At 34.8% G+C, this 26861-nt stretch overlaps 1 protein-coding gene across 5 annotated transcripts in view; it reads left to right on the top strand.

Moving 5' to 3' along the window:
• Arid4b (AT-rich interaction domain 4B) overlaps positions 1-26861 on the top strand; it is a 140892-nt gene that overhangs the window by 110948 nt on the left and 3083 nt on the right. For 3 of the 5 annotated variants that reach the window (XM_013356408.4, XM_040278636.2, XM_005320363.5), the window contains 6 exons: positions 9391-9475; positions 12125-12323; positions 15776-16990; positions 18725-18838; positions 21189-21404; positions 23163-23309. In XM_013356408.4, coding sequence (XP_013211862.2) covers positions 9391-9475; positions 12125-12323; positions 15776-16990; positions 18725-18838; positions 21189-21404; positions 23163-23309 — 1976 coding nt within the window. Of the gene's footprint in view, positions 1-9390; positions 9476-12124; positions 12324-15775; positions 16991-18724; positions 18839-19686; positions 19843-21188; positions 21405-23162; positions 23310-26861 lie in introns of those variants that run through there. The other 2 variants (XM_078023073.1, XM_078023074.1) reach the window with 2 other exon arrangements.

The raw sequence follows: 26861 nt of genomic DNA, 5'->3' as shown, positions 1-26861 counted from the left end.
TTTTTCTCTTGAAGAAGTTCATATAATAAAAGAAGCCTCAATGCTTTTTTAAAGTGGTTCTTGAAGAATATAAATAATAATGAGCTACTGTGACAGATGTGGCCTGTACCTTGAAATGGAACCTCCTCACAGCTCATTTATAAGTGTAACTATGTGCTCACTCCCCCCCCCCCCCCCCCCCCCGTACCAGGGATTGAATTCGGGCACGTGACCACTGAGCCACATCCCCACCCCTATTTTTTGTATTTCATTTAGAGATAGAGTCTCACTGAGTTGTTTAGCATCTCGCTGTTGCGGAGGCTGGCTTTGAATTCATCATCCTCCTGTGTCAGCCTCTCGAGCTACTGGTATTACAGGCATGCACCACTGCACACAGCTGTGCACTCACTTTCTAAGGGACTGTCAGACATTTCCATAGAGGCCTCACTAGCAATGTATTAGAGTGTCATTTTCTCTACATCTTTGTATCATTTGTTATTCTCCATTAAAAAAATTTAGTTATTCTGTGTGTGAATTGATATCTCATTGTGATTTTGATTTTGATTTTCCTAATGATTAGTGATGGTGAACATTTTTTTACATGCAGTCATTCATACATCTCTGGAGGAAATTTTGTCTTCAGGTCTTTGTTTTTTGTAATTGGTTAGGTACTTTGTTCGTGAGCTGAAGAAGTTCTTCATATATTCTCAATATTAATCCGTTATCAGATATGTGATTTACATGTATATATTTTTTGTTTAGAGACAGGGACTTGCTTAGTTACTTAGGGCCTCACTAAGTTGCTGAGGTTGGCCTTGAACTCACAATCTTCCTGTCATAGCCACTGGAATTACAGGCATATGCCACCAAGCTAGACTCAACATACATACATTTTCTCACCCTGTGGCTTATCTTTTCATTATCTTGGTGGAATGCTTCTCTCTCCCCTTTCCAGTACTGGGGATCTGAGAATTAAATTCAGGTCTTCATGCATGCTAGGCAAGTATACTACCACTGAGCTACATCCCCCAGCCTTTGGAATGCTTTGATGTACAAAAGTTTTTAATTTTGACAAAGTCCAATTTATGTATTTTGTTGCCTTTTTTTTAATTCAACAAACTTCCATATCCAATATTATGAAAAATTTGCTTCCTTTTATGTTGAATGGGTAATATATAGGTCTGTCTTTGACCCATTTTAATTCATATTTGAATATGTCATAGTCAATTCTTTTTTGTGACCTATTTGGGTACTATAAAGAGAGCCTATCTTCTAGATAGCAACCAAAATGGAGTTTAGACTGAGATACTTGAATGAATTTAATTGAAAATGCTTTATCTGTGATTTTCCTTTTTTTTTTGTCTCTTTTTATCTCTAAAGAATTTTTAACATTAATTTTCATCTTAATTTCTCTTTTCTTTATAGACTATGCTGTATACTTTATTTCCCTCTCCCATTTTACTTCCATGAAATTTGATTCCTGCTATACTGTTAATTGAATGTCATTAGATTTAGGAATATTCATGAGAGGGTGCAAAGTTGTTCTTGTCATACGTACATTTTGAAATAATTGATAATAATAAAAATGGTAAAAGCAAAGTGCAATAGGAAATTATATGTTTTGCTTCTATAGTATAAAAATTAAAGGCCCATAAAATGAAGGCCATTTTATAGTGGCTTCTTAGTAAATACCTGTGAAGTAGTTTTCGAGGAGAGTGACTTTTTTGGGTGGTGGTGTTGATGGTGGGGTAACCAAGGATTGAACTCAGGGACACTCAACCACAGAGCTATATCCCCAGCCCTATTTTGTATTTTGTGTAGAGACAGGGTTTCACTGCGTTGCATAGCGCCTTAGCCTCCTGGGAATACAGGCATGTACTGCTGCCCCTCGTGAAAGTGGCTTTTTGAGTAACTATAATTTGGGGTACATGTAAACATAAACATTCTCAAAGGTAGATAATATTCAATTATTTGTTATAATCAACTGAGCTTTAATTTTTCTTTGTTTATTTAACTTAGAATGTTTACTAAGCGTGGGCCTGTCCTATTAGGTAGTTTTTATAGATTGGCAGTTAATGTAAAGCATAAACTTAAACATGTTCTCTTTGATTGTCTTATAGATTGGCCAGTGTATTAGTATTTTGGTCTAAATATACACAAATACCAGTTCTCCAAGCCTTTCTGATATTAAAGTAAATTTTTGAGGTATTTAAAAACCTCATCTGTATCATAATATATAGTTTATGTTGCAGTTATTAGTCCTTTTTAGTGTTCATTATAAGCTTGATAAATTCTTGGGTGGGGTGTTCTTGGTATTGCATATTACATCTCCCTTGAGATCTATACTTTTGTTAACTTTTCCTAAATGACAGATCTTAAATATGGTTGTGTTATAATATTCATATTTTTGTCAATCTCTGTTTTGAATTATGATGAATGCCATTCCTGTTTCTTAGAGTTTAGCAGTGTTATGTTTTTTGCAGTTTAGGTATATGACTAAAAGCATTAAATGGTGATCAATGGTTCTTTTTTAAAAATTTGCTTTAGATATTTCATCAGATTAAAATATAAATTGAGATTATGTAAAATTCACATTTAAATATTGCTAAATTGCTTATATAAAATTTATAGTTATTAAACTAATGATACTTCTCATTTTCACTTTCCTTCCCCCCCCCCTTTCTTCTGTTAATTTTCCTTAATCATTTAAGGAGGGGAAACATTTCCTTGTTAAGATAGTTTAAGTTTCTACTTTGGATCTGAAGGTTTTAAAAATTAGTTGATATGATATGTATTTTCTTTGTCTCTGGAGAGGCAAGATAGAACATACATATTGTCTAATAGTTATTAAATGAGTATCCAAACAAGGGAGAAAATATAAATGTTTCAGATATATTGATGTAAGGTCATTTATCCTTTTAATAATATGTATATATATTTCAGAGTTTCAAAGTATTAATGTCAGTTTGGTTTTGCTGCAATATTATCTTTGAGATAATTTTATTAAGAATGTAATTTATTTGTTAAAAATCTCCAAACTATGCCATTAGAATGTTTATTAAGTGCTCATGTTATGTCTTTGAAAGTTGGGCATTAGAACTGAAATCTTAAGTGATATTTGCGTGGTAACTGTTTTGGTCAGTATATCTTGTTTGATGAACTGTACTGTTTTCATTATTACTAAATTATTTCTTAGGTGATTTGCCAGTATATCTGAACAACAATCAAAGTTTCTCTTTAGAACTTTTATTTTTCTCTGGTGAGAGCAAGTATGCTATGGTCTCTGAATGGTTTCTGTTAGTTTTATACTGTTATTTTAACCCATCTTAAAAAATTGATGTTCGATTCTCAGCACCACATATAAATAGATAAAGGCCCATCAACAACTAATAAAATATTTAGAAAAAATACCCATATGGCTGCTTCTTTCAAAAGGTTTGTATTGTTACTTTTGTGATTACTACTTAGCATTGTTATCTCTATTCAATTGTAAGCCTCTTGGTGAAAGGAACTTTTTGTTGCATTCATTGCTGAATACCCAATGCCCACTGCAGAGTCTATCAGGTAATAGGTACCTGTGAGGTATTTGTTGAATGAATTAAGTCCACTGAGGCTTGGAATCTCATATATTTTGTCTTGTAGTTCAGGTACTGCATTTTATGTGGTCAGGGAGCTTCTGAGAGCTTTAAAAAGTTAAATATTTGAGTTGATTATGCATTGTTCCTCCATGTCTGTTCCATTAGTTAAATGTTAGATAATCTTAATAGAAATACTCACATATTATTCATGTATATACCTTGAAAATATTTTCCTTAGTGGTGTAGATGAATATTGGATAAAGTACTTGTCTATGTTTCATGTATATCATTAATTGTAATGAATGGTTTGATAAGTGAATTGAAAAATATGGAGTAATAATCATATTCTTTTATTTTTGTTTTTCATAATGTTGGAGATTAAATTCAGGGTCTTGCAAATGGTGGGCAAGCACTGTACCACTGAGCCATACTTCCATACCCTGCTAATCACGGTTTTAATTTTCTAACCCAGTATTTATTTCAATATTTGTTTATTTACTTATTTATTTTTGTGGTACTAGGGATTGGACACAGGGGCGTTCTACCACTGAGCTATCCACCCACCCACTCACCCCCTTTTATTTCAAGATTGGGTCTTGGTAAGTTGCACAGGCTGGCCTCACACTTAGAATCCTCCTGCTTCAGCCTCTTAAGTGCCACCCTGTCTGGCTCAATATCTGTTTTTATTTGGAAGCATAAGATTAATTTTCTTCTGTTCTGGCAGAAATTTTTTTCTTAGTGTCAAGAAGAGGACAATTAATCCTCTGATCATAATTTCTAAAGGTAAAGTTCACTTCAAGGCAGGATAGTTTAAATCAACATTCTGCCTTGTTCTTCATATCCATTCCCATAAAATTCTATTGCATGATTCTGAAGTTGTAAGACATTTTAATGTTTTTTATTTTTTATTTTATTTTTTTGTGGACCAACTGCTCAGATTAAGTTTTTTTCCCCCTCAGTTCTCCAGCTACATTATCATTAAACATGTAGCTAATGGCAAAAGACCTGTTGTGCTTAGAGAGAATTCTAGTTGTTAGGTATAAAGTGACTTTTCTGAAGATCTGCTGCTGTTATAATACTGTGTCCTTCCTGCTCAGTATAGATGTCCATCAGAATGTGCTAATGTCCTGTGTGATGTTTAAACCAGAGTCAGCCATAATGGAGTGCCCTGTACAGGAATAACCAGTGTATCTGAGAGGATAGGGTTTTCATATGTTTGGGGATCCCTAAGAATAGGACTAGAAACATTTTAAAACCAAAAGGTTTGTAACTTACCTATGAAGACTCCAGTATTCTTCAACAATGCACTTTTGAGTCAGGAGCAATGATGCACACCTGTAAGTCCAGCTACTCAGGAGGCTGAAGCAGGAGGATCATAAGTTTTGAGTCCAGTGTAGACAATGAGACTCTATCTCAGTAAAACAATAAAAAGGACTGGGGATGTGTAGCTGTGTGGTATAGTGACCCTTGGTTCCATCCCTAGTAGGTGAGGCATTCTGTTCCTTGAGGAATGAAAAGGTATTTTACGCAATAAGGTATCCTAAGGAGAATTTGGGAAATATTTTATGGTCTTCTGTATCTTAGTTGCAGTTTTCTGCTCTTTGCTATTTCCTTTTCAGAAATTTTACTTTTTAATAGTGTTCAAGGTATTTGAACTTGAGCTACATTTGCCCACTTTTTATCATCATTGACTACTTTATCTGTTATGCCTAAAATAAATGTGTCATAGTCATTTTAGGTTATATTAAGTATACTGAATAAAAAGTCTAAAGTTTGTATAGATTAAACAGGGTGAGTATAGCTTTTTGTTGTAGTTCTGAACTGAATTACTTTTTATTCATGTTGTTTCTTTTGGTATTTGATTAGAATTAGAAATTTTGGCCCATTATTGCTTCCCTTATTTAAAGCAGTTGGCATTAGTAATATACACATTGAGCACTTTTTGTGTCTGTTGATTGTTGTTGTTTAGTGAGGTGGGACTAATGTGGCCCTGGCTGGCCTCAGAATGCCTCCACCATTCCTCCTACCTTCACCTTTCAGGTGGTATCTGTAAAGAATATTGGGTTTGGGGACCCAGCTTTTTGGTCCCCCCAACACACATGAATTTGTTTCTTCTTTTCTGTTCTTTGAAGATAGTCTTTAAATAAGAGCAGTTGTGTAATAATCTAAAGGTAATTATATAAAGGGAAAAACGTTTCCTGTTTTCAAATAGAATAATCAGTTATAATTATTATTTTATCTTCTGGTTATCTTTTGCTTGGAAGATTGGTCAGGCAACTAAAATGCTATTTAAAACCTCATCACATTTTAAAATATTTGTCTGCCTGTATGTCTGTATTCATAGTCTCAACCTCTGTTTGGTAAGAGCATTTGTATTTAAAAAGATTTCCGGTGGCTGGGGTTTGGCTCAGCTGTAAAGCGCTTGCTTCCCATGTGTGAGGGGATTCTCAGCACCACATAAATCAACAAAAATTTTTAAAAATCCATTTACAACTAAAAAAAATATTTTCAACCAAAATTCTCATGTATTGTTTTCACCTGTCCATCCTATTCACGGGTAGTTTCTTTTTTTTTTTTTTCCTAGTTATAGATGGATACAACTTCTTTATTCATTTTTATGTGGTGCTGAGGATCGAACCCAGTGCCTTACATATGTGAGGCAATTGCTCTGCCACTGCACCCCAGCCCCACGGGTACAGTTTTAATGAGGCTTTTTCAGTCAGTGGTCTTCCCTGTGCTTACTTTGATAAGGCCAGGAATGCCCCACACCATTATTCTGGTGTTTTACCAATCAGTGGGTATCAGGGATTGAACTCTGGCACTGGACCACTGAGCCACATCCCCAGCTGAGTTGCTTAGCACCTCGATTTGCTCAGGTTGGCATTGAACTCGTGATCCTCCTGCCTCAGCTTCCCAAGGCACCCGGACTATAGGGGTGCACCAGCTCCCAGCTTCCTTTTGTTCTCTAATTCTCCAATTGTCCACATAGTGTCTTATGGAAAGCCTAGAATAGTTGAAAGAAGTCAGTAATATTGTTGTGTCAAATAAGTACAGTAATTAGGATTTTAAGCATACACACTATACTTCTAAAAGCTGTTAATTATGATGACAATTACAGTATTCTTACTACATTTTATAAAATGAACAGAATTCTGGCTAAGAAAAGAGAAATCCAAAAGAATAGTGTCAGAACAAGGGAATACCTCAACAAATTAATGTTAAGTACCAAAAAAGTGGATCGGGAAAAAAATGAAGGAGTCATAATATTAGCTAATATTTTATAGACTTGCAAGTTAATATGTAATTGCTGTAACAAGACATATAACCAGAGTGACCATGGTGGTTCACACATGTAATCCCAGCAATGTGGGAGGCTCAGGTAGTAGGATCACGAGTTTGAGTGCCAGGCTAGCCCAGGCAACTTAACTTGACCTTGACTCAAATTTTTATAGTAAAAATAAAGTGGTTATGGACGTAGCTCTGTGTTAGCGCACTCCTGAATTCAGTCTCCATTACTGCAAAGCAAAAAGTTAAAAAAAAAAAATCAGAGAAAGATAACCACTGACTTTCCAAATAATTTCAAAACCACATATGGTATTTGATGGTAATTTTGAAACAAAATTGTTACCCAGAATGATTAAGACCATAGTGATTAATTGCTATTATTGAAATAGTAATAAAAACTATTTATGTAGATTATTCTATTCTATCTAAGTCTAGGTTGATGTCTTACTTGTAATAGTCTGCTTGGTCCAGTGGTCTTTCCACATCAAATTCTTCTGACAGTCAGTCAGTCAATCCTTTGATACCATTCTTATTTTATAATTTCAGGGAAGAAGATGAGGATTACCAGATAGTGTCTGTATACTGTGGCATTTGGGAACTGAATACCAGCCTTTACTATATAACAAATAGTCTTTGGTTAAGAAAAGTTTTTAAAAAAGACATGTTTATCTCACATTAATGTTATGTGTAGCCACCATGAACTGCCTTTAGTGTATCTCAAATAGGAAATTTGTTTTCTTTTACTCAAATTTGATAGCACTGACTTCTTCCATAGTATATTCTCATAAAGGAACTTTTTAGGAATCACATCGAACTTTGCAGAGGGTTGGAAATTGGAGGTATTTTGTGTTAATATTCTATCATCTTCACAATTTTTAAAGGAACTAAATTGTTTCTTTTTTCTTTTTGCAGTGCTGGGCCTTAGACCCAGGGCCTCATACATGGTAGGCAGGCACTCTGCTATTGAGTTACTGCCCAGCTCTAAATGGCTTTTTAAAGTATAATGTAATTTTTTGTATTGCTGGGAAAGATAAAATGCATCATAAATGTATAGTAGATGCGCTCTGCCAGAATAGTTCCCAAAGGAATAATAATACTTGTTTTTTAAAGCTATTCAGAGTACCTAACATATATTTGATCCTCAAAAATCTTTATGTGGTATGTAGTCTTATTTTTTTAGTGTATTTTTAAAAGCTGTCTTATGTTATACAGTGGAAAACTTGGCCTAGTATTGAGAATAGGGACATATGATGAGTAAGCAGGTATTATATTAAGACTTTTCCAGTGCTCCTTCCATTCCTTTCCCTGTTCTCATTGTTGCTCTCAGCAGCTTCCAGTGGGTGAGACCATGGCATGATCCCTTGCATGGAGTTGAGTCCTCAACAGTAGTTTATACTAGCAGGTAGTTTATACTAGCTATATGTAGCCAGTAGTTTATACTAGCAGGATGTCATTTTGCCTGGGAGTTGCTATAGATAATTTTTAGGCTATAGTAGCAGGAGAATGTAATTTCCTTATCAAGTCATGACTCAAGTAATTTACTTGTTCATTTGGGACCCTTGTTAATTTATTTAGTATCACTAATTTAAAACCTCCTTTTTAAACTTTCATGTTCTAGAGTTTAAGATTTGAGTTTTTCTGCAATAATGTATATAACGTTAGAACACAAAAAGTGAATGACAATTTATTTTATTTTATTTTTAAATTTTTTTTTAGTTTTAGATGGACACAATATCTTTATTTATTTTTTAATGTGTTGCTGAGGATCGAACCCAGTGCCTTGTACATTCTAGGCAAGCGCTCTGCCACTGAGCCACAATCCCAGCCCGACATTTTATTTTTAATGTTTTTGCTTTCTAAGATTTTGCAGAAAATGAAAAAGTCACCGTTTTTTTTTTCATAAACAAATAGCTTTATTGTAATTAGTACTAAGTTGCACCATGTAAAATCATTAAGACGAGAGGTCACCATAGCTCTCTTGATGTACAGCTGTCTATTCACATAGGAAGTAAGCATCTCAGAATACTGAAAATTTGACAAAATGTTTTTCTAGTATTTTATGAGCAGGCTTTTTTTTTTCCCCCTAGGTGGTTTTGCATCATCTATAAGTTACAGTAGGAGGCTTTTGAAAATCAGATAATGCCATTTAAAATCACCATGTTACTTTACCTTTCTCATGGATCTGGAGAAAATAATTGCCTACTTGCTGCTTAATAGCAAAACAAAACAGAAAGTGTAGAAAATACCGTGATTTTTCCTAATACTTATTATACAGATTTGGTTTCTCTTTTGTGTAGCAGAGTAAGGAGTGCACCTCCGAGTCAAGACTTCTCGCCTTATCCAGTAGCTAACATTGTGAACTTTGCCAAGTAAATCTCTTTGGGCCTTGGTAGCTTATTTATCAGACCCAGGAAATTGAACCAAGTGCTCCCCAAGATCTCCAGTTCTAAAATGTTACAATTCTGTGTATAAGTTTCTCTTTAACGTGGTATAGGTTCTTTGGTGGTTTTATGTTTTGTATATTTATATCAGTTTCTTTTAATTTTAGATATGATGAATGGATTAAAGCAGATAAAATAGTAAGACCTGCTGATAAAAATGTGCCAAAGATAAAACATCGGAAGAAAATAAAGGTAAATGTGTTGATTTTGCTACACATGACTGGCTCTTAAAGAACTTTTCCTCCAAAATTATGAGTTCAGTGTGTGCACTAATATTGTTCTTAGTTTTACACTCTCTTGAAATAGTGTGGTTTTTTTTGGTGCTGAGGATTGAACCCAGAGACACTCAACCCCTGAGCTATATCCCCAGCCCTTTTTTATGTTCTATTTAGAGCCAAGAGTCTTGCTGAGTTGCTTAGGGTCGTTAAGTGTTGGTTTGTTTTCTGGGTTTTTTTTTTTTTTTTTTTTGGTACCAGGGATTGAACTCAGGGGTACTTGACCATTAAGTCACATCTCCAGCCCTGTGTTATATCTTATTTAGGGTCTCAGTTGCTTAGTGCCTCAAAATTGCTAAGGCTGCCTTTGAACTTGCGATTCTCCTATCTCAGTCTCCCAAGCCACTGGGATTACAGGCATGGACCCAGCTAAAATAGCATGTTTATGAATGCTGTATTTTGTCAGCTTGTTGGAATGCATTTTTAGAAATAATGCTAAATGATTTTTGAGGCTTCATCAGTCCCAATGTTGTATAAAACCACCCAACCAGTTTCCACTTAACCTGCTTCAACACTTGATTCTCTACTTCTGGTCCCCAGTTACCAGCCATAAAGTAGTATGGCTGGGAAACATGGGTTAAACCTTGGGTAAACCGTTCTGTGGAAGAAAAGATTTTTGAAGGCAGAGGAGAGAGCCTAGCCTATCTGACAAGTCGTCTTTTTATCTTGTCTTTCTCTGACTGTAGGTAGTGGCTTAGAGTATATTCATAAGAGCCTCACATGTTGCATCAGTACCTCGGGTACCTACTAATGAGCTCACATGGAAAATTGTTATTACAGTTACATGTGATAGAATTCTATTCTTTTAGACTAAATCTTTTTGGATGTTTGATGAGAAAGCAGACCTTTAGATTTTTAGAATTTTTAATGTTTTTAAATTCTTTGATATATTTACTTTGGGAAACTTAATAGTTCTTCTGAAATTCAGTCTTCATATTCAAAGTGAAGAGCTATTTACCTTCTTGCCAAATGTTATCCTATTATCCCCAGATAGTGAAAAGCTTTTCCCTAAATTGGTTCTTCTTTACTTACTATGAATTAAGTCTGTGTTTTTAAATTTTTGGTATAGCTGTAACTCAGGACTTCTTAACCCCTTTATAGTTCACTCTTGGTCTTTACCATAAAGTATATAAATAACACTGTATTTAGCATTGTTTTTAGTTACTGGAAGAATATTTTTTTTGTGGCACTCAAAAAAGCCAATGTCTTTATACAAAAAAACAGAGCAACTGTTTGAGCAATATTTCTAAGGTGAAGGATAGGTTAGGGGTGCAATAAACAATGTTAGAATATTACATAGTGATTACATAGAAAATTTTTTTCTATAAATATTTGCCTCTATTCACTTCTTGATGACTCCTCAGGCATATTAAAATTCCTGATCATGGGGAAGAGCCTTGTGAATTTTTAAAAGGTTTTCTAGGTAATATTTTCTGATATTGTACAGAACTCCTTGGAATACCTGTTAAAACTTAGATTGCTTAGCCCCCATCCTCTGCATTTCTGATTCAGTAGATCTGAGATCAGATTTAGGAATTGGTGTTTCTAACAAGTTTCCGGAGAATGCTATTGTTGGGCCAGGAGCCACACTGAAGGGTCACTACCCTAAAGGCACATTTATTATTAAATGTAGGGAATTAACTTCTTTTCTGCTCATATGAAATAATAAGCTATATACCATTCTTAGGAGAATTTAAAAATAATCCCTCAAATATGGTAGTATAGCTAGATAACAGGAGTTCTGAATTATTTATTGGTAACCCACACTTCTGAGTTTGCTAAATTATATTTTTTCTATGAGGCATTTTTAAAAATTTTCTTTTAGTTGTACGTGGACATATTACCTTTTATTTATTTGTATGTGGTGCTGAGGATTGAACCCAGTGTCACACGTGTTATGCAAGTGTTCCACCTCTGAGCCTCAACTGTAGCCCTTTACAAGGCATTTTATAGCAAAATTTAAAAAATATCTTTCGGAAAATATGTAAGCCTCAGCTCATCTAAGCAGAGAGTTTGAGAAAATTTCAAATTTTCCCCAAAATGTCAATTTTTTTCAATGAAGTAAGAAAGTTTCCCTTGACTTGATCTTACAACTGATCATTTGTTTAGAGTTTTTCAAAGCTGTCATTTAAATGAAAATATGGAATATTGTCATTACCATCCCACACTTTATAATGAGAGTGTGAAATTTTAAAACAAACAGGTTAAAACTGTGTTTCTTTTTTTGTGCATGAATATTTAATTTGAATATACTGTGATTTTTAGTTTTAAAGAATTTGTAATATCAATTATTAGTATATTTATTTGTTGGTTTAAAATTCCTGTCTGATTACTGATTTGATTCCCAGTATTATGTGGTAAATACAAAACCTTTTTGCTCGTTCTATAATATTTTGTTTAATAAGTTTTTAAAAACCTTGGCTTTTTGAAAGAGGGCTTTATATATTCTGTTGAATAGTTAAATAACAATATATCCTATAACTTTTAGTTAAAATGGTATTAACACTGTTATTTATAAATTCCTTATGATAATGTATGATCAACATTTTTTTTTTGCTTTATGCAGAATAAATTAGATAAAGAAAAAGACAGAGATGAAAAATATTCTCCAAAAAACTGTAAACTTCGACGTTTGGCAAAACCACCATTTCAGACAAATCCATCTCCTGAAATGGTATCCAAACTGGATCTCACTGATGCCAAAAACTCTGATACAGCTCATATTAAATCCATAGAAATTACTTCCATCCTTAATGGACTTCAAGGTAAAAAAGCAGATATTTTATTGCATGCAAGTATTTGGTTTTAGTTTCTGTAAGTTAAATTATATAAAGACAATTCATCGTCATTAGTAGGTTGCTTTTTAGTGAGAATTTTGTTATCTCTTATGTTTGAAAAAAAATTGGTCATTGATTAAGACATCATGAAATTTTAGTTAAAATATAATATTCACCTTTCGTTTATTTCAGGAACTTTTTGTTGTTGTTGTTGCCATAAAGAACAGTGTATCTTAAACAATATCAGACTGTAAAACTGTATCTTTAACAATATCAGATTGTAAAACTTTAATACCAAACTCTGTTTATCTTGATTACATCTGTTAAAGTTTCTTTTATGGTGATATTATAGCTTAGTATAAAAGGCAGAATGAAGTAAAAAGTATCAAGTAACAAAAGCAGTAGGACTTTTGTTAAATTCACTTTGCAGGAAAGGAAGGACATCTGATCTTTGAACTAAGGCCTTAGAGAAATTATATTCCTAAAAACATTTTCACATTGCTCATGTTTTGAGACTGTTGATTTTTTTTTTTAGAATTTTGAATATAATAGAAATTGGTTTTTGACCCTTATTTTAGGTGAATATTTACATGAAACTATTTTTCTCTAAGACAAATGCTGTATAATATTGAAAGTTTGAGTTTTACAAGTTTTCTAATATATGTGATAGAATAATCTATGGAAAATATATGTAGAATTTGAAGGACTGTAATATTATGGATACTAGTGTATCTCCACAGTCATGAGCAAATTGTATTTACTTAAAATCCCCAGAAGTACTTACCACTCTTGACTTGTGTGTGATTACCCACCCACCTACTTTCCTTCCTTCCTTCTCTCTCCCTGTCTCCCCTCTCCCCTCTCATTCTTCTCACTTTCTTTTTGTCAAGGGGGTACCAAGGATTGAACCCAGGGGCACTTAACTATTCAGACATCTCCAGCCCTTTTTAATTTTGAAACAGGGTCTCCTAAGTTGTTGAGGCTGACTTTGAACTTGGAATCTTCCTGCCTTAGCCTCCCAAGCCACTGGAATAACAGGCATGTGCCACCAGAGAGAATATTATTTAGATTTTTAAAAATTGAACAGAAGACATGAGCCTGTCTTTGTACAAAAGCTCCCTCAGAATGCTGTTTGAGTAGAGTTCTCTAAGTCGTATCTGATTAGGAATTGGCTTCTTTTGAGAGTTACAGAAGCTTCTCCAGGGAATTCATTTGGATGAGGTCATAACAAGTTCTGGGTAACAGGTACTCACCACATTTGGAATGTCTGAAACAGTTTGAAATGGATGACTAGTAAATATGCTGTGTAGGAACAGAAGGATGCTCTGTGTTTTCTGAGAATAGGCTTCTTTTGATTGACCTCTAGCTTTCAGAAGTAAATGATGTCAGCTAATGTAGGTAGTACCACAATAAGACATGGAGGGAAAGTTGGAATTTCATTAGCATGTACTCAAAACAATATAAAGAATAAAAAGAAAGACTATACAAAGACTATACAATGGCTGTAGGCCCCTTAATAGACTATACATTGGCCCTCAGTATGACTGTCTTTAGAAATAACACTACACTAGTTTGAACTGGTTTCCTTTTACATCTGGTGAACAGCTATCTTCCCAGGAAAGATACATTCATTTTAGGGTGGGATGGACAGATGGGAGGGATCTCCCTTCAATGTAGTACTGGAAATTCCTTTCTTGATAAAAGGCCTCCCTATTCAAACTTTTGTTTTGATGTGGCACATTTTCTAGTAGCTCCTTAAAGATGAGTATAAGGGAAGGAAAGTAAATTTTTTAGACACTGAAAGTATTTATTTACTTTTGCAAATGGCTTTATTCTATTTATGATTGAGTAGTTTAGTCTGTTTTCTCTAATATAAAAGAATGCTGTACTCTGGACAATTTATAAAGAAAAAATTATTTTTCACAGTTGGGGTGGCTGAAGAGTCTACTGTCAGGTCACTGGTATCTGGTGAGGGCCTTCTTGCTGTGCTGTATAATAGCATGGTGAGGGCATCATCACATGACAAGAGAGTTTTATGTAACAAAGCCACTCCTATTGCGCAGCTAACTTAACCCTGTGACAATGACATTAATCTGTTCATGAGGGGGTACTCTCATGGCCTAATCACCTCTTAATGGCCCCAACTCCCAACATTGTCATGGCAGCAATTAAACATGAGTTTATAGGACATTGAACTGCATCAGCTAGCATTGTTCAGTTGTTCGTCTGTTTTTTCTTTTAGTATCATTTCTGTTAAGTCCTCTGCTCTTCCAATTCCTGATTCTTTGTGACTTGTTTTATTATCGTTTCGTTTTTTGTTTTTGTACTGGAATTGAGCCCAGGGACACTCTACCACTGAGTTACACTCTCAACCCTTGTTATTTTTTATTTTGAGATAAGATCTTGCTGCAGTTGCCTAAGCTGGCCTCCCCCCATTGCAGTCCTCCTGCCTCAACCTCCCAAGTTGCTGAGTGGTTTTGGTTTGCTTCCCTCCCTCCCCTGCCCCAAAGAATTTGTTTTTAATGTCCTCAAATTCCATAATGAGATACACCTTGTGTAAATGTATTTTCTGCACCTGTGGTGTGTACTCTGTCATTCTAGGAGCTTGCATTTGTGTTTCAGACAGTTTTCTTGGGTGATTTTGTTGATTATTTCTTCCACTTTTTTGTCCAGTTAGTTCAGTATTATACCTTGTACAGTATATTCCAGTATATTTTTAAGTTTGGAGGGGGCTTTTAATTATTTTTTTTAATTTTCCATTAATTTTTATTAAATTTCTGTACTTTTCTGATTCTTTTATTGACTATACATTTAACAGTTATGCTATTTGCCTGCTTTAATGCTTAATGTCTTAAATTTTTTAAATTAAACTTGCTTCTTATTTATTTATTTATTAGTATCAGAGATTGAACCCAGGGGTGCTTTACCACATGAACTACATTCCCAGCTTTTTTAAAAAAATTTTTGAGATAGGGTCTCACTAATTTGCTGAGGCTGGCTTTGAACTTGCAGTTCTCTTGCTTCAGCTTTCTGAGTTGCTGGCATTATAAGCGTGCCCCAGCCTGCCTGGCTTAAATTGGTTTTATTTTTTTAAGAGTTCTATTTCCTGCATGTTTTTGTACCATGTTCTGCTCATGTACAGTTAGCTTTATTGAGTTCTAATTTGCATAAATCAAATTTACAACTTCTGTATTTATAATTTGATGAGTTTGGCAAGAGAGATCCAGTGGTGTGGGTAACACTATGATCATGATATAATAGACCATTTCCATTTGGGGTGAGTGTTTTCACCTTTTGGAAAGAATTTCTTCACCTATGAAGTGGGGATAAAAGCTGCAGGGACTGTAAACCTAGGAGCTGTTACATTAAGTGCCTGGCACTTAGAAGACATTGCTTATGTTCACATTCTTATCATGTTTTTTCCCCCTCTTGTTTTTTAGCTTCTGAAAGTTCTGCTGAAGACAGTGAACAGGAAGATGAAGGAGGTGCCCAGGACCTAGAAAATAATGGCAAGGAGGAATCAAAGATGGATCATTTGACACATACCAGAAATGAACTTATTTCAAAAGAGGAACAGAATAGTTTGTCTTTGCTGGAAGAAAGCAAAGTCCATGCAGATTTGGTAATGTCCAAACCAGTATCTAAGTCTCCAGAAAGATTAAGAAAAGACATAGAAGGAATATCAGAAGATACTGATTATGAAGAAGAAGATGAAGTCACAAAAAAGAGAAAGGATGTCAAGAAGGACATAACTGACAAATCTTCAAAGTCACAAATAAAACGTGGGAAAAGGAGGTATTGCAATACAGAGGATTGTTTAAAAACAGGATCACCTGGTAAAAAGGAAGAGAGGGCCAAAAGCAAAGAATCACTTTGCATAGAAAACAGCAGCAACAGCTCTTCAGATGAAGATGATGAAGAAAAATCGAAAGCAAAGATGACACCAACGAAGAAATACAACGGTTTGGAGGAAAAAAGAAAATCTCTGCGGACAACTGGTTTCTATTCAGGATTTTCAGAAGTAGCAGAAAAAAGAATAAAACTTTTAAATAACTCTGATGAAAGACTTCAGAACAGCAGGGCTAAAGATCGGAAAGATGTCTGGTCAAGTATTCAGGGACAGTGGCCTAAAAAAACACTGAAGGAGCTTTTTTCAGACTCTGATACTGAAGCTGCAGCGTCCCCACCCCATCCTGCCCCAGAAGAGGGGGCAGCAGAGGAGTCACTGCAGACTGTGGCTGAAGAGGAGAGTTGTTTACCTGGTGTAGAGCTAGAAAAACCACCGCCAGTCAGTGTCGATAGCAAGCCCATTGAAGAAAAAGCAGTAGAAGTCAGTGACAGAAAAGCAGAATTTCCAAGTAGTGGCAGTAACTCAGTGCTCAATACTCCTCCTACTACACCAGAATCGCCTTCATCAGTCACTGTTACAGAAGCCAGTCAGCAGCAGTCTTCTGTTACAGTGTCGGAGCCCCTAGCACCAAATCAAGAAGAGGTTCGAAGTATCAAGAGTGAAACTGACAGCACAATTGAGGTGGAGAGTGTCGGAGGAGAGCTGCAAGACCTCCATTCTGAAGGGAACAGCTCACCTGCAGGCTTTGATGCCAGTGTGAGCTCCAGCAGTAGTAATCAGCCAGAACCAGAACATACTGGAAAAGGTGAGGAAGGAAAAAGCATGTGTTGACTTTAGGATCTTCCCACCTACAGTTTTAATGCTTTCACAGTATCTCTCCTTATATTGTGACATTTAAGTGTCATACTTGTGTGAACCCAATAAAATAAAAAATTTGGAATATAATTTGAAAATAATGATGATTGAATACATTTAAGAGCTTGAGGTTTTAATGTCTTTTGCCTTAACCATCCATGACATATCAAGGGAACGGAACACATGCGAGAAATTAGACCTAGGCCCAAAGCCAAGCCTGTTTGAAAATTTGTTACACTGGTTTACTGTATGGCATGAGCACCTTAAATAGATTTCTGTGACATTGTTTTTGCATTTGTAATGTGCAGTTTTTCACATATATTTTGATTTATTGATAGGCCCTCCATCCTTAACTAAATACTGTACGTAGGGGTTTGGAACAACCAACTGTCCAGGCACTTGCTATCTGCAAACGACCATGTCAAACTGATTTTCAAGCCTAACTAACTTAGGAAAGTTTGTAAAGGAATTTGATGCTTCCTTAGATGCATAGCCCCCAAATTGAAGGACCAGTGTTTTTGTTAATAACCTAAAGTAATACTTTTTTTATTTTTTTTCAGAAGTACTTGAAAGTGGAAATTCAAATTAGTACTTTGTATATATATTAATGTCTATTGATGTTGCCATACCTATATTCTGTCATCATTTTTCCTATAAACTAGTTTGTTCAGGTGTATTAAAGAACATTTTAAACTGAGCCTTGGCTTTGAAACACACATTTTCTCTTGTGAAGTTAGAGCACCAGAGGGTATATGTTTCATATAACATGTCAGATTTTAGTGTGCTTGCTTTAGGTTTTTAGTCTAGATCAGATTGCCTAATTAAAAATTTCTCACAAATCTTTTCTTAAAATATGTCTTTTTAAAATTTTTTGAAGTAAATAAGTAAAAAAATATAGTTGCAATTGGGATGTTCAAGTACAGCTACTACAATTGCATTTATGTGCCGTGCTGTCTTGGAAGCTGCATAATCCCAGCAGAAGGCTAGATGGGCTATCAGCAGTAATGTTGCAATGCTAGTTGTACAGAGCTTGCATCCTTACCATATTCCTCATACCTTAAAAGAGATTAAAATTAGCCCAGAATAATTAGAATATCATGTCTGCAGACAGACTAAATCATCTCTGCCCATTTGAATCTGTGTGTGTGTACACACACACACACACACACACCCATAGAGTTGGGAATCGTGTGTTTATTAACCAGTGCCCTAAGCACCAAGTTTTTAAAATAAGTTGGTAAAAACAAGTGTGAATTTCTTCCAGAATTTATCTCATTAATATCAGAGTATTTATTTTCAAATTATATTAATTCATTAACATTTTAAGCTGTTTAAACTAAATCTTAATATTTTGGTTTTTATTAAATCGTAAGTTCAGGTTTTCAGTATGTGTCCATTTTTTAATTACTAGACTCATAAATTCATCATTTTTGAATTACTAGACTACTCAGAACTATTTTCAGTTTATATGTAAGTTTTTTGCTTTCCAAAACCACTTTAACTTATGCATAAGAATTCATCTTCATTAATGACAGTATATCAAAAATTGGTAGTGATTTCTGTGATAATTTATAAATCTCATAGAGAATATGTAGTTTGAAATTATTTTCTAAAATGTAAAATTATTAAATACCTAGGGAATGTTTGATTTATTTTGTGTTACTTAATTTATTTCCTGTCATAGCCTGTACGGGTCAGAAAAGAGTGAAAGACGCTCAGGGAGGAGGCAGTTCATCAAAAAAGCAGAAAAGAAGCCATAAAGCAACAGTGGTAAACAACAAAAAGAAGGGAAAAGGCAGTAAGTGTGAAACCTCTAATTTTTAAAATACAACAATAATAGCTGATGTATTTTTTCCTCCCATTAAGAAAAGGATATTCAGGATATGGAATAGTTCAACATTTTGATTTTGTTTCCATCCTCAAAAAAGTTAATTATAGAAGTTTTCTGATCCTAGCTATATTCTACAATTAAACAATGTTGGTATTATTCAGCCTTGGTATTGACTGCTGGTGAATGATCACATAATTCTTTTTTTTTTTTTAAAGAGAGAGAGGGAGGGAGGAGAGAAAGAATTTTAATATTTATTTTTTAGTTTTCAGTGGATACAACATCTTTGTTTGTATGTGGTGCTGAGGATCGAACCCGGGCCGCACGCATGCCAGGCGAGTGCGCTACCGCTTGAGCCACATCCCCAGTCCACATAATTCTTTTTAAAATGTAGCCAGCATAATGTAAATACCAATATCTTTGTTAGCTTTATGTTTCACAGTTCTTTCCACTTGATTGTATATGTCTCATATTATGAAATACTTCAATCGTATATAATTTTATTACAGTGAAATAAATTAGTAATTCTTCAAGGAAATATCAGCATTCAAGTAAACAATCAAGATAGCTTCAGAGGTATAATTCCCACAATTCCAGGCTATGACTCATATCTTGAGCACTCCAAACCATGTGACCTGAGAGCAGCTACAAATAATACTTTGGCTGAGTATGTTCCAGCTTAAGACATTAGTAATGACTCTCTCCATCAACTTGCCCAGAACATAATACTGTATTTCTTCTGAGGGCTGCACATTTGATCTCTCTTTTTTTTGTAAACAACATAAGAAGCAGAAAATATGTAAAGAATTTTTTTTCAGGTGCCCCACATTGACCTCCTGCTGCTCTTCCAGGAGACTCCTGCCACCTCCACTGCCTGACCTTTGCTAGCAGCCGGCTTGGCTGCACTTCAGTGCAGAAAAGGGTTATTCGGCCAGCTCCCCGAGGTTCTGCTGAGCCCATATGACTTCCAGGCGGTGAATATGGCATCCCTTGGGGCCCCGGGCGGCTGTGCTCAGCAAGGCCACGAAAGGCAGGCTGAGGCAGGCCACTACATAGAGTGGGGCCAAGCCTTGGGCAGCTTAGCTAGGAGTTTCCAGGGGTTCCAGAGCAGCAGTGGGGGCTGGGCCTGGAGGGGATTTGTACAAGATATATGTAAAAGAGTGATAGAGTTTCTTTATTCCCAAACACCACAAAGGGAGGAGTTGCTTTATACCTTTGTTATTTGGAATACTTTTGAGACTTTGCGAGCCTGTTTTTTGGTTTGTTTTCGGTTTTCCTTTTATTTTCTGGTTGCTGTTAATGAAGAATCAATAAGCACATGACAGGTCACAAATTATTTGGTGTATCTGAAAGGATGTAATTGCTTATTTTTCTTACCCTGTGATGTTTTTGTCTTCAAGACTTTGCCATTTGAATGATATTTTAAGAGTGCCCATCTTTAATGAGTAAACATATATCTTTACAAAGATATAGCCATTAATTGATTCTCCCATTTTATTTACTGGGCTTCTGCATGGTAAATCCAAATGAGTTGTCCATTCTCTGAGGATAATTTAGTAAATTAACTCTAATGGAATCTCAAAATAATACCTTTTATCCAGAAAAAGGTAATTTATAGCAGTACTAATTCTACCACCTATTCACCTGGTAAGCTGTCGTGGTTATATATTTCCATTTCATTACTGAAACTTCACTAACAAAGGCAGATGTGACATGATTATCACACAGACTTCTGCAATCTTCATGAAGTATGGAGTATATCTAGCAGGGGAGACTGATGGGTTTATTGTAGCCAATAAGCTGTAACATAACAGGTACTTAAGAAGAAATTTATTATACATGTCAAAATTTAGAGTTTTTCCCCCAAAGAATTGTTTATTGAATATTATGATTATGCTTCATTATTTCCTTGTGGCCCAGGTGTTAACTTGCACACAACCTGAATTTATTGAAATGAGTTTCTACAATGAGTTAGTTTAAAAGATGGTACATTCTACTTTATGTATTAATATGATAGAATAAAAAAACCATTCCAATGATTACTGTCTATTTAACAGTCTACTTAGTAAAATAAAAGGTTATTATGACTTTTTAAAACCTAGTATTGGCAGTTCAGGTAAGAAGAGTTTTTTTTTTTTTTTCTTTTTTCTTAATTAAGATACTTCTGCATTTGCGTGTGATTTTCTAGGTTTTATAGGCAGGTTGTTTACTGTAGTGGTAAATTAAAATGGTTAACTTTGGTAGCTACTAAAATCTGGGCCAAAATACATTGTTACATTTTTTGTTTGTTTGTTTGTTAATTCTTTTCTTTTTCTTTCAGCAAACAGTAGTGATAGTGAAGAACTTTCAGCTGGTGAAAGTGTAACTAAGACTCAGCCAGTCAAGTCAGCCTCCACTGGAATGAAGTCTCACAGTACCAAATCTCCTGCAAGAATGCAGTCTCCTGGAAAATGTGGAAAGAATGGAGATAAGGACTCTGATCTCAAGGAGCCTAGTAATCGATTACCCAAAGTTTACAAGTGGAGTTTTCAGATGTGTAAGTGATGTGCATTAAAAATTGATCAGCAGAAACTTTATTTTAGTAACTTTTTCTTCACATTTTTTATTAGTGCAGTATAGTGGTACATATTGATGGGATTTGTTGTTATATATTTGTACATGCACACATTATAACAATATAATTTGACCAACATCTCTTCCCAGCACTTGTTTCCTCCTCCCCCTCCCCCCCATCCCCTTGTCCCTTCCTCTCTCTCCATCTCTTTGATTTCCACGAGATCCACCCTCACCTTTCTTTTCCCTTTTCCTTTCAAGCTTCTCCATATGAGCATACATTCATCCCTTTACCTCTGCGTTTGACTTATTTCATTTAACATAATGGTCTCTAGTTTTATCCATCTTCCTGTAAACAACATATTTAATTCTTTTTGTGGGTGAATAAAACTCTATTATGTATGTGTATGTGTATATGTAGGTATATATCTCCTAGTAACTGTTGATGCAAATACTAAAAAGGAATCTACCAAACCTGAGAGGAATTTTAATCAATTGCAGCATATAGACCTTACTTGGATCATGATTTGAATACACAAATTGGTAAAAGAAAAATTTTAAGGGAGTCAAGGACAGTGTCAACGCTTGAGTTGATATATCTGATACAATATTGGGAATATGCTTTTAAACAATAAGGTGTTGGGATAGGGATACAGATAAGACAAGATTTGCCATAAATTGAAAAATTACTAAAGCTGGGTAAGGATACTTCTCTCTATACTTCATATATGTAAGAAATTGCCAGAATAATTATATAATTTTCCTTGTACAGGGGATTGAATTCAGGGGTGCTTTACCACTGAGGTATACCCCAGTGCTTTGTATTTTTATTCATTTACTTTTTGAGGTAGGGTCTCTCACCAAGTTATCTTAGGCAAGCAAGCCTTGAACTTTCAACTCTTCTGTCTCTGCCACCCCAAATCGCTGTAATTGCAGGCTTGCACCAGTGCCCCTGGCTGAAATTTCTTTAAAAAAAAAAAACAGACTACAGCAGAGTTTCTCACATGGGCAGATACCTCAAGTATTCATAGGACATTGAAAATGTCCTAAGAGTTTTAGGTCTTTTAAATTTTTCTTCCAATTTAAAAGTTATACACATTTTAATAAAATCTCTTTAAAATTATAAAGGTAAAAGAGAATCTGGGGGGAGGAGGGTATGAGGAATGAAATTCAGGGGCTTTCAACCACTGAGCCATATCCCCAGCCCTATTTTTTTTTCTTTGTATTTTTTTTTTTTTTAAGAGACAGGATCTCACTGAGTTTACTTAGCAATCCTTACCATTCTTGAGGCTGATGCTGAACTTGTGATCCTCCTGCCTCAGCCTCCTGACCCACTGGGATTGTAGATGTGCACCACTGCAAAAAAGAAAAATTTATCCATACTTCTGTCACTCAGAAATATATACAGTGTTAACATTTGGGTGTCTTTCCCATCTTATTTCTACATATGATATTTTAAAATCATACATGATAGTGCTACTGTTTGTATGACTAGGGATTTTAGCACACTAGGGTTATAAGGTCTTTAATTCTGTACATTTTCTTTCATTCAACAGATCTTGTGTTTTTGCATAAGGTATTATTCTAAAATAGAGAAAGAATCTCAGGAGACAAATATTTAGAAGTCTGTTTGTTCATTTTATCTACTTCAACCTTATTCTACAACCACACTCTATGTTCTCTTTTTTGTATCAATTTTTTCCCCAAAATGCATATTAATAGAAGTTTTATAAATTGACAGCGGATCTAGAAAATATGACAAGTGCTGAACGCATTACAATTCTTCAAGAAAAACTGCAAGAAATCAGAAAACATTATCTGTCCTTAAAATCTGAAGTAGCTTCCATTGATCGGAGGAGAAAGCGTTTAAAGAAGAAAGAGAGAGAAAGTAAGTATTTCATTAGATAATTCATATTATAAAATTAAGTTCACTCCAAATCATTTTTTAAATATTTTCTGTGTATTTATTTATTATAAAGTGGACATAATACTTTTATTTTTATGTGGTGCTGAGGATCGAATCCAGTGCCTTATGCATGCTAGGCGTGTGCTCTACCTCTGAGCCACAATCCCAACCCCTCCAAATCATTTAATATGCACAAAGTAATTATAAAAATCTGAATGTAATAAGATTTAATATTTCACTTGTACTTTTGATATAAACATTGTCACACAATGAATATTTCATAGCAAGCAAGAAAAGTAGCAGCTAAAAGGTAAGTAGTTGATTTGCAAAGTGAAAGTGAATATTTTTAGCCTACTTAAACCAGCTTACTGCTCTTTAGTTAATGTGGGTTTATGTCATCTGTGGCATGGAGAACTTTTTATCCAAAATCATACTTTCACTTTCACAGAGCTCACAATCTACCCCTAAAAGGTAAATAAAATAATTTTAGTTAATGAAAAGCACTATGAAGAAAATTGAGGGATATTTAGATAGTAGTGACTGAATGGGTTACTCTATTTAAAAATGTATTTTTAATAGATAATAATCTTTCTTCTTTAACAGGGTATAGTATGATGTTTCATATTCACACATTGTGTAGTAATCAATTCATGATATTTATGTATTATATATCAAACATTCATCATTTCTTTATTGAGAACATTAAAAAAAAAGAGAGAGAACATTCAAATCCTATCTTCTAGCTGTTTTGAATGTTATAACACACTTTTGCTGACTGATGACCCTTCTGTATATCATAGTACACCAAAAATGTATTCCTGTCTGGCTGATATGCTGTAACCATTAACTAAACTCTCTCCATGTCTCCTTCTTTACTCTCCCCAGCCTATGGTAACTACTGTTTTATTTTTTGAAACCAGCTTGTTTAGATTTCACGTGTAAGTGAAATCATGTGAAATAGAAGTACAGATCTTTTCTACAGACTTATTTTTATATTCTTTGGATATGTACTCATTAGTGGGATTGTTGGATCATTTGGTATTTATATATTTAATTTTTGAGGAAATTACATTCTGTTTTCCATCAGGAGTGTACTAATTGACCTTCCTACCAATAGTATATTAGATAATTTCCTTTGCTGGGTGGGATACTTTAGTTAAAGATGGTTGGGATATTTTTACTGAGATGTTAGTGACTAGAGGAAGTGAAATAAATTAAAATCTGGGAAAGAGTTTTCTTGGGCTCCAATTTAAACAACAACAACATAGACTGGGCGACTTAACATTAGAAAGTATTTTCTCATAATTCTGTAGGCTGAAGGTCCACGATCATGGTTCCAGAATGGTCCATGTCCTTCCCCCAGCCCCTCATGCTTTCTGGATGCTGGCTGCCTTCTTGCCATGTCTTCACATGGCTTCTATGTCTGTAGGTATCCTTTCTCCTTTTTATATAGACACCAGAGTTGTCATTCTAGGGACCCACACTTACTATGTTAATCACCTCCATATCTACAAATAACAGTCACATTGACAATTAGGGATACAAAATAGTGTTTTGGAAATACACAATCGAGTTCATAATGAAAGTCCTGGACTGAGAGAAAAACAGGCCCTTAATACAGCATTTCTCAAATGTGGCACTATTGACATTTAAAAAAATATTTTTTTTAGTTGTAGATGGACATATCTTTATTTTATTTATTTATTTTTATGTGGTACTGAAGATTGAACCCAGTGCTTCTCACATTTGAGGCAAGCACTCTACCACTAAGCCACAACCCCAGCCCACTATTGACATTTTGAGCCTGATAACTTTTTGCTAAGTGTGTCATAGTGTGTTGAGAGCAGCATCCCTGGCCTCTATTAGATGCCAGTAGCACTTCACAGTGGTGAGAACCAAGAATGTCTCCAGATGTTTGGTAACATCCCACCTCAGGATGGTGGGAGATGGGTAAAATTACCCCAGGTTAAGAATCGGCACTCTGAGATGAGAATGGTAAAAATATCAGCCAGGAAAGCAAAGGGCAAATCGTGTGGGGCCATGCAGGTCACAATGAGGAAATAAGATTTTATTCTAAGTGAAATGAACAGTTCCTGAAAAGTTCAGGAAACGAAATTGAATGATATCTTTGAAGGTTTATTGTCTGCTGGGTGGAGAGTAAAGTGTGCGGGGGTGAGGGGGGGCAATAGTGAAAGCAGTGTTGGTAAGGGGACCCCATTGCTGTAGTTGACGTAGGAGCTGATGGTGATTTGACCCAGGATGACTGCAATGCAGATGGAGGTAGATTAATTTTGAGTTAACAGCAATGCTAATGTATTGAATTTGGTGGGTAAAGGAGAGGAATTGAAGATAATTTTAGTTTTTTGACTAAAACAGCTGTGGACACATGTTGTCATTTGTACATGGTGTAGCTCTAGAAAAGACAAGACATGGATTGCGGAGCAGAACAAGGTTCACATACTGTTTTATCCATGGTGAATTCTAATTCTATTAGATATCAAGGTGGAAATGTCAAATAGATCCTCCTACCTCTCAGCTTCCCCAGTTGCAAAGATTACAGGCATGTGCCATAGCCAAAGCACTTTCATTTGTATTTTCTTTTTTCTTTAAGTGAGGTTATTTTTTTTTCCCTTTGACTTTTCTTATCTGTTTTCATGGTACTCTAAACTCTTTCCACCTTAATTTTAGTTTGTTTTGATTTGTGGGGTGGGTGAACATCTGAGTTATAAGAGTATTTGAAAAGAAATTAAATGTTAATATATAGAAAGTATATATAGGAGCATTCAGTTAAAGGAAGGGGATTTTAATGTTTTATGTGTTTGATGTCATGTAATCATTTTTAAATGATTAAAAATAAGGTATAGTAATCATTCCAATTGTTTAAATGATTTCACTAGAACACCTCACTCTTCGGTAACCAAAGCCTTTCTAATAGGAATTTTCTATGTCATAAGACATCAATCCAGAAATAGTTCCTTCACAGCAGTGTTCTGTAAGTCTGGTCAATCACAAATACTCTGTAATGAGACACTATGATATTTAGATGTGTTCTCTGAGTACTTAGCATAAAAGTCAATTTCTAAGTACAAGTGAAAAAGTAGACAAGTGATTGTCATGACTAACCCATAAAATACAAATCAAGTAAGGTATCACTGTTTGCTGGGGGTGGGGGGATAACCCCAAAACCCTATATATATCTAAAATCAATACTAGGGAAAAAAATAGTGAGATTTACATGTTTATTCATTGCTGAATGCTTTTACATAGTTAGCTTGTAAACATTTTGTCAGATATATCTGAATAACTTGATAATTCCAGTTCTAAGTATAGATCTCTAGGTCAAATATGTAGCCACAAAATTTATTATATTGATATTTAAAACAGCAGATGGAAATTGTTAAATTTCATCAAATTGATGAAAATAGATTTAAAATTTTATGATGCTCAAAATATTTATTACATTTTTTGGTAACAGCAAAAGACCAGAATTTAAATATTGTGATTCATAGATACAGTTGATTACTACTTTGAAAA

This window comes from Ictidomys tridecemlineatus, chromosome 10, assembly GCF_052094955.1.
Source record: "Ictidomys tridecemlineatus isolate mIctTri1 chromosome 10, mIctTri1.hap1, whole genome shotgun sequence".
NCBI lineage: Eukaryota > Metazoa > Chordata > Mammalia > Rodentia > Sciuridae > Ictidomys > Ictidomys tridecemlineatus.
This window is presented reverse-complemented; position numbering and strand designations above follow the sequence as displayed.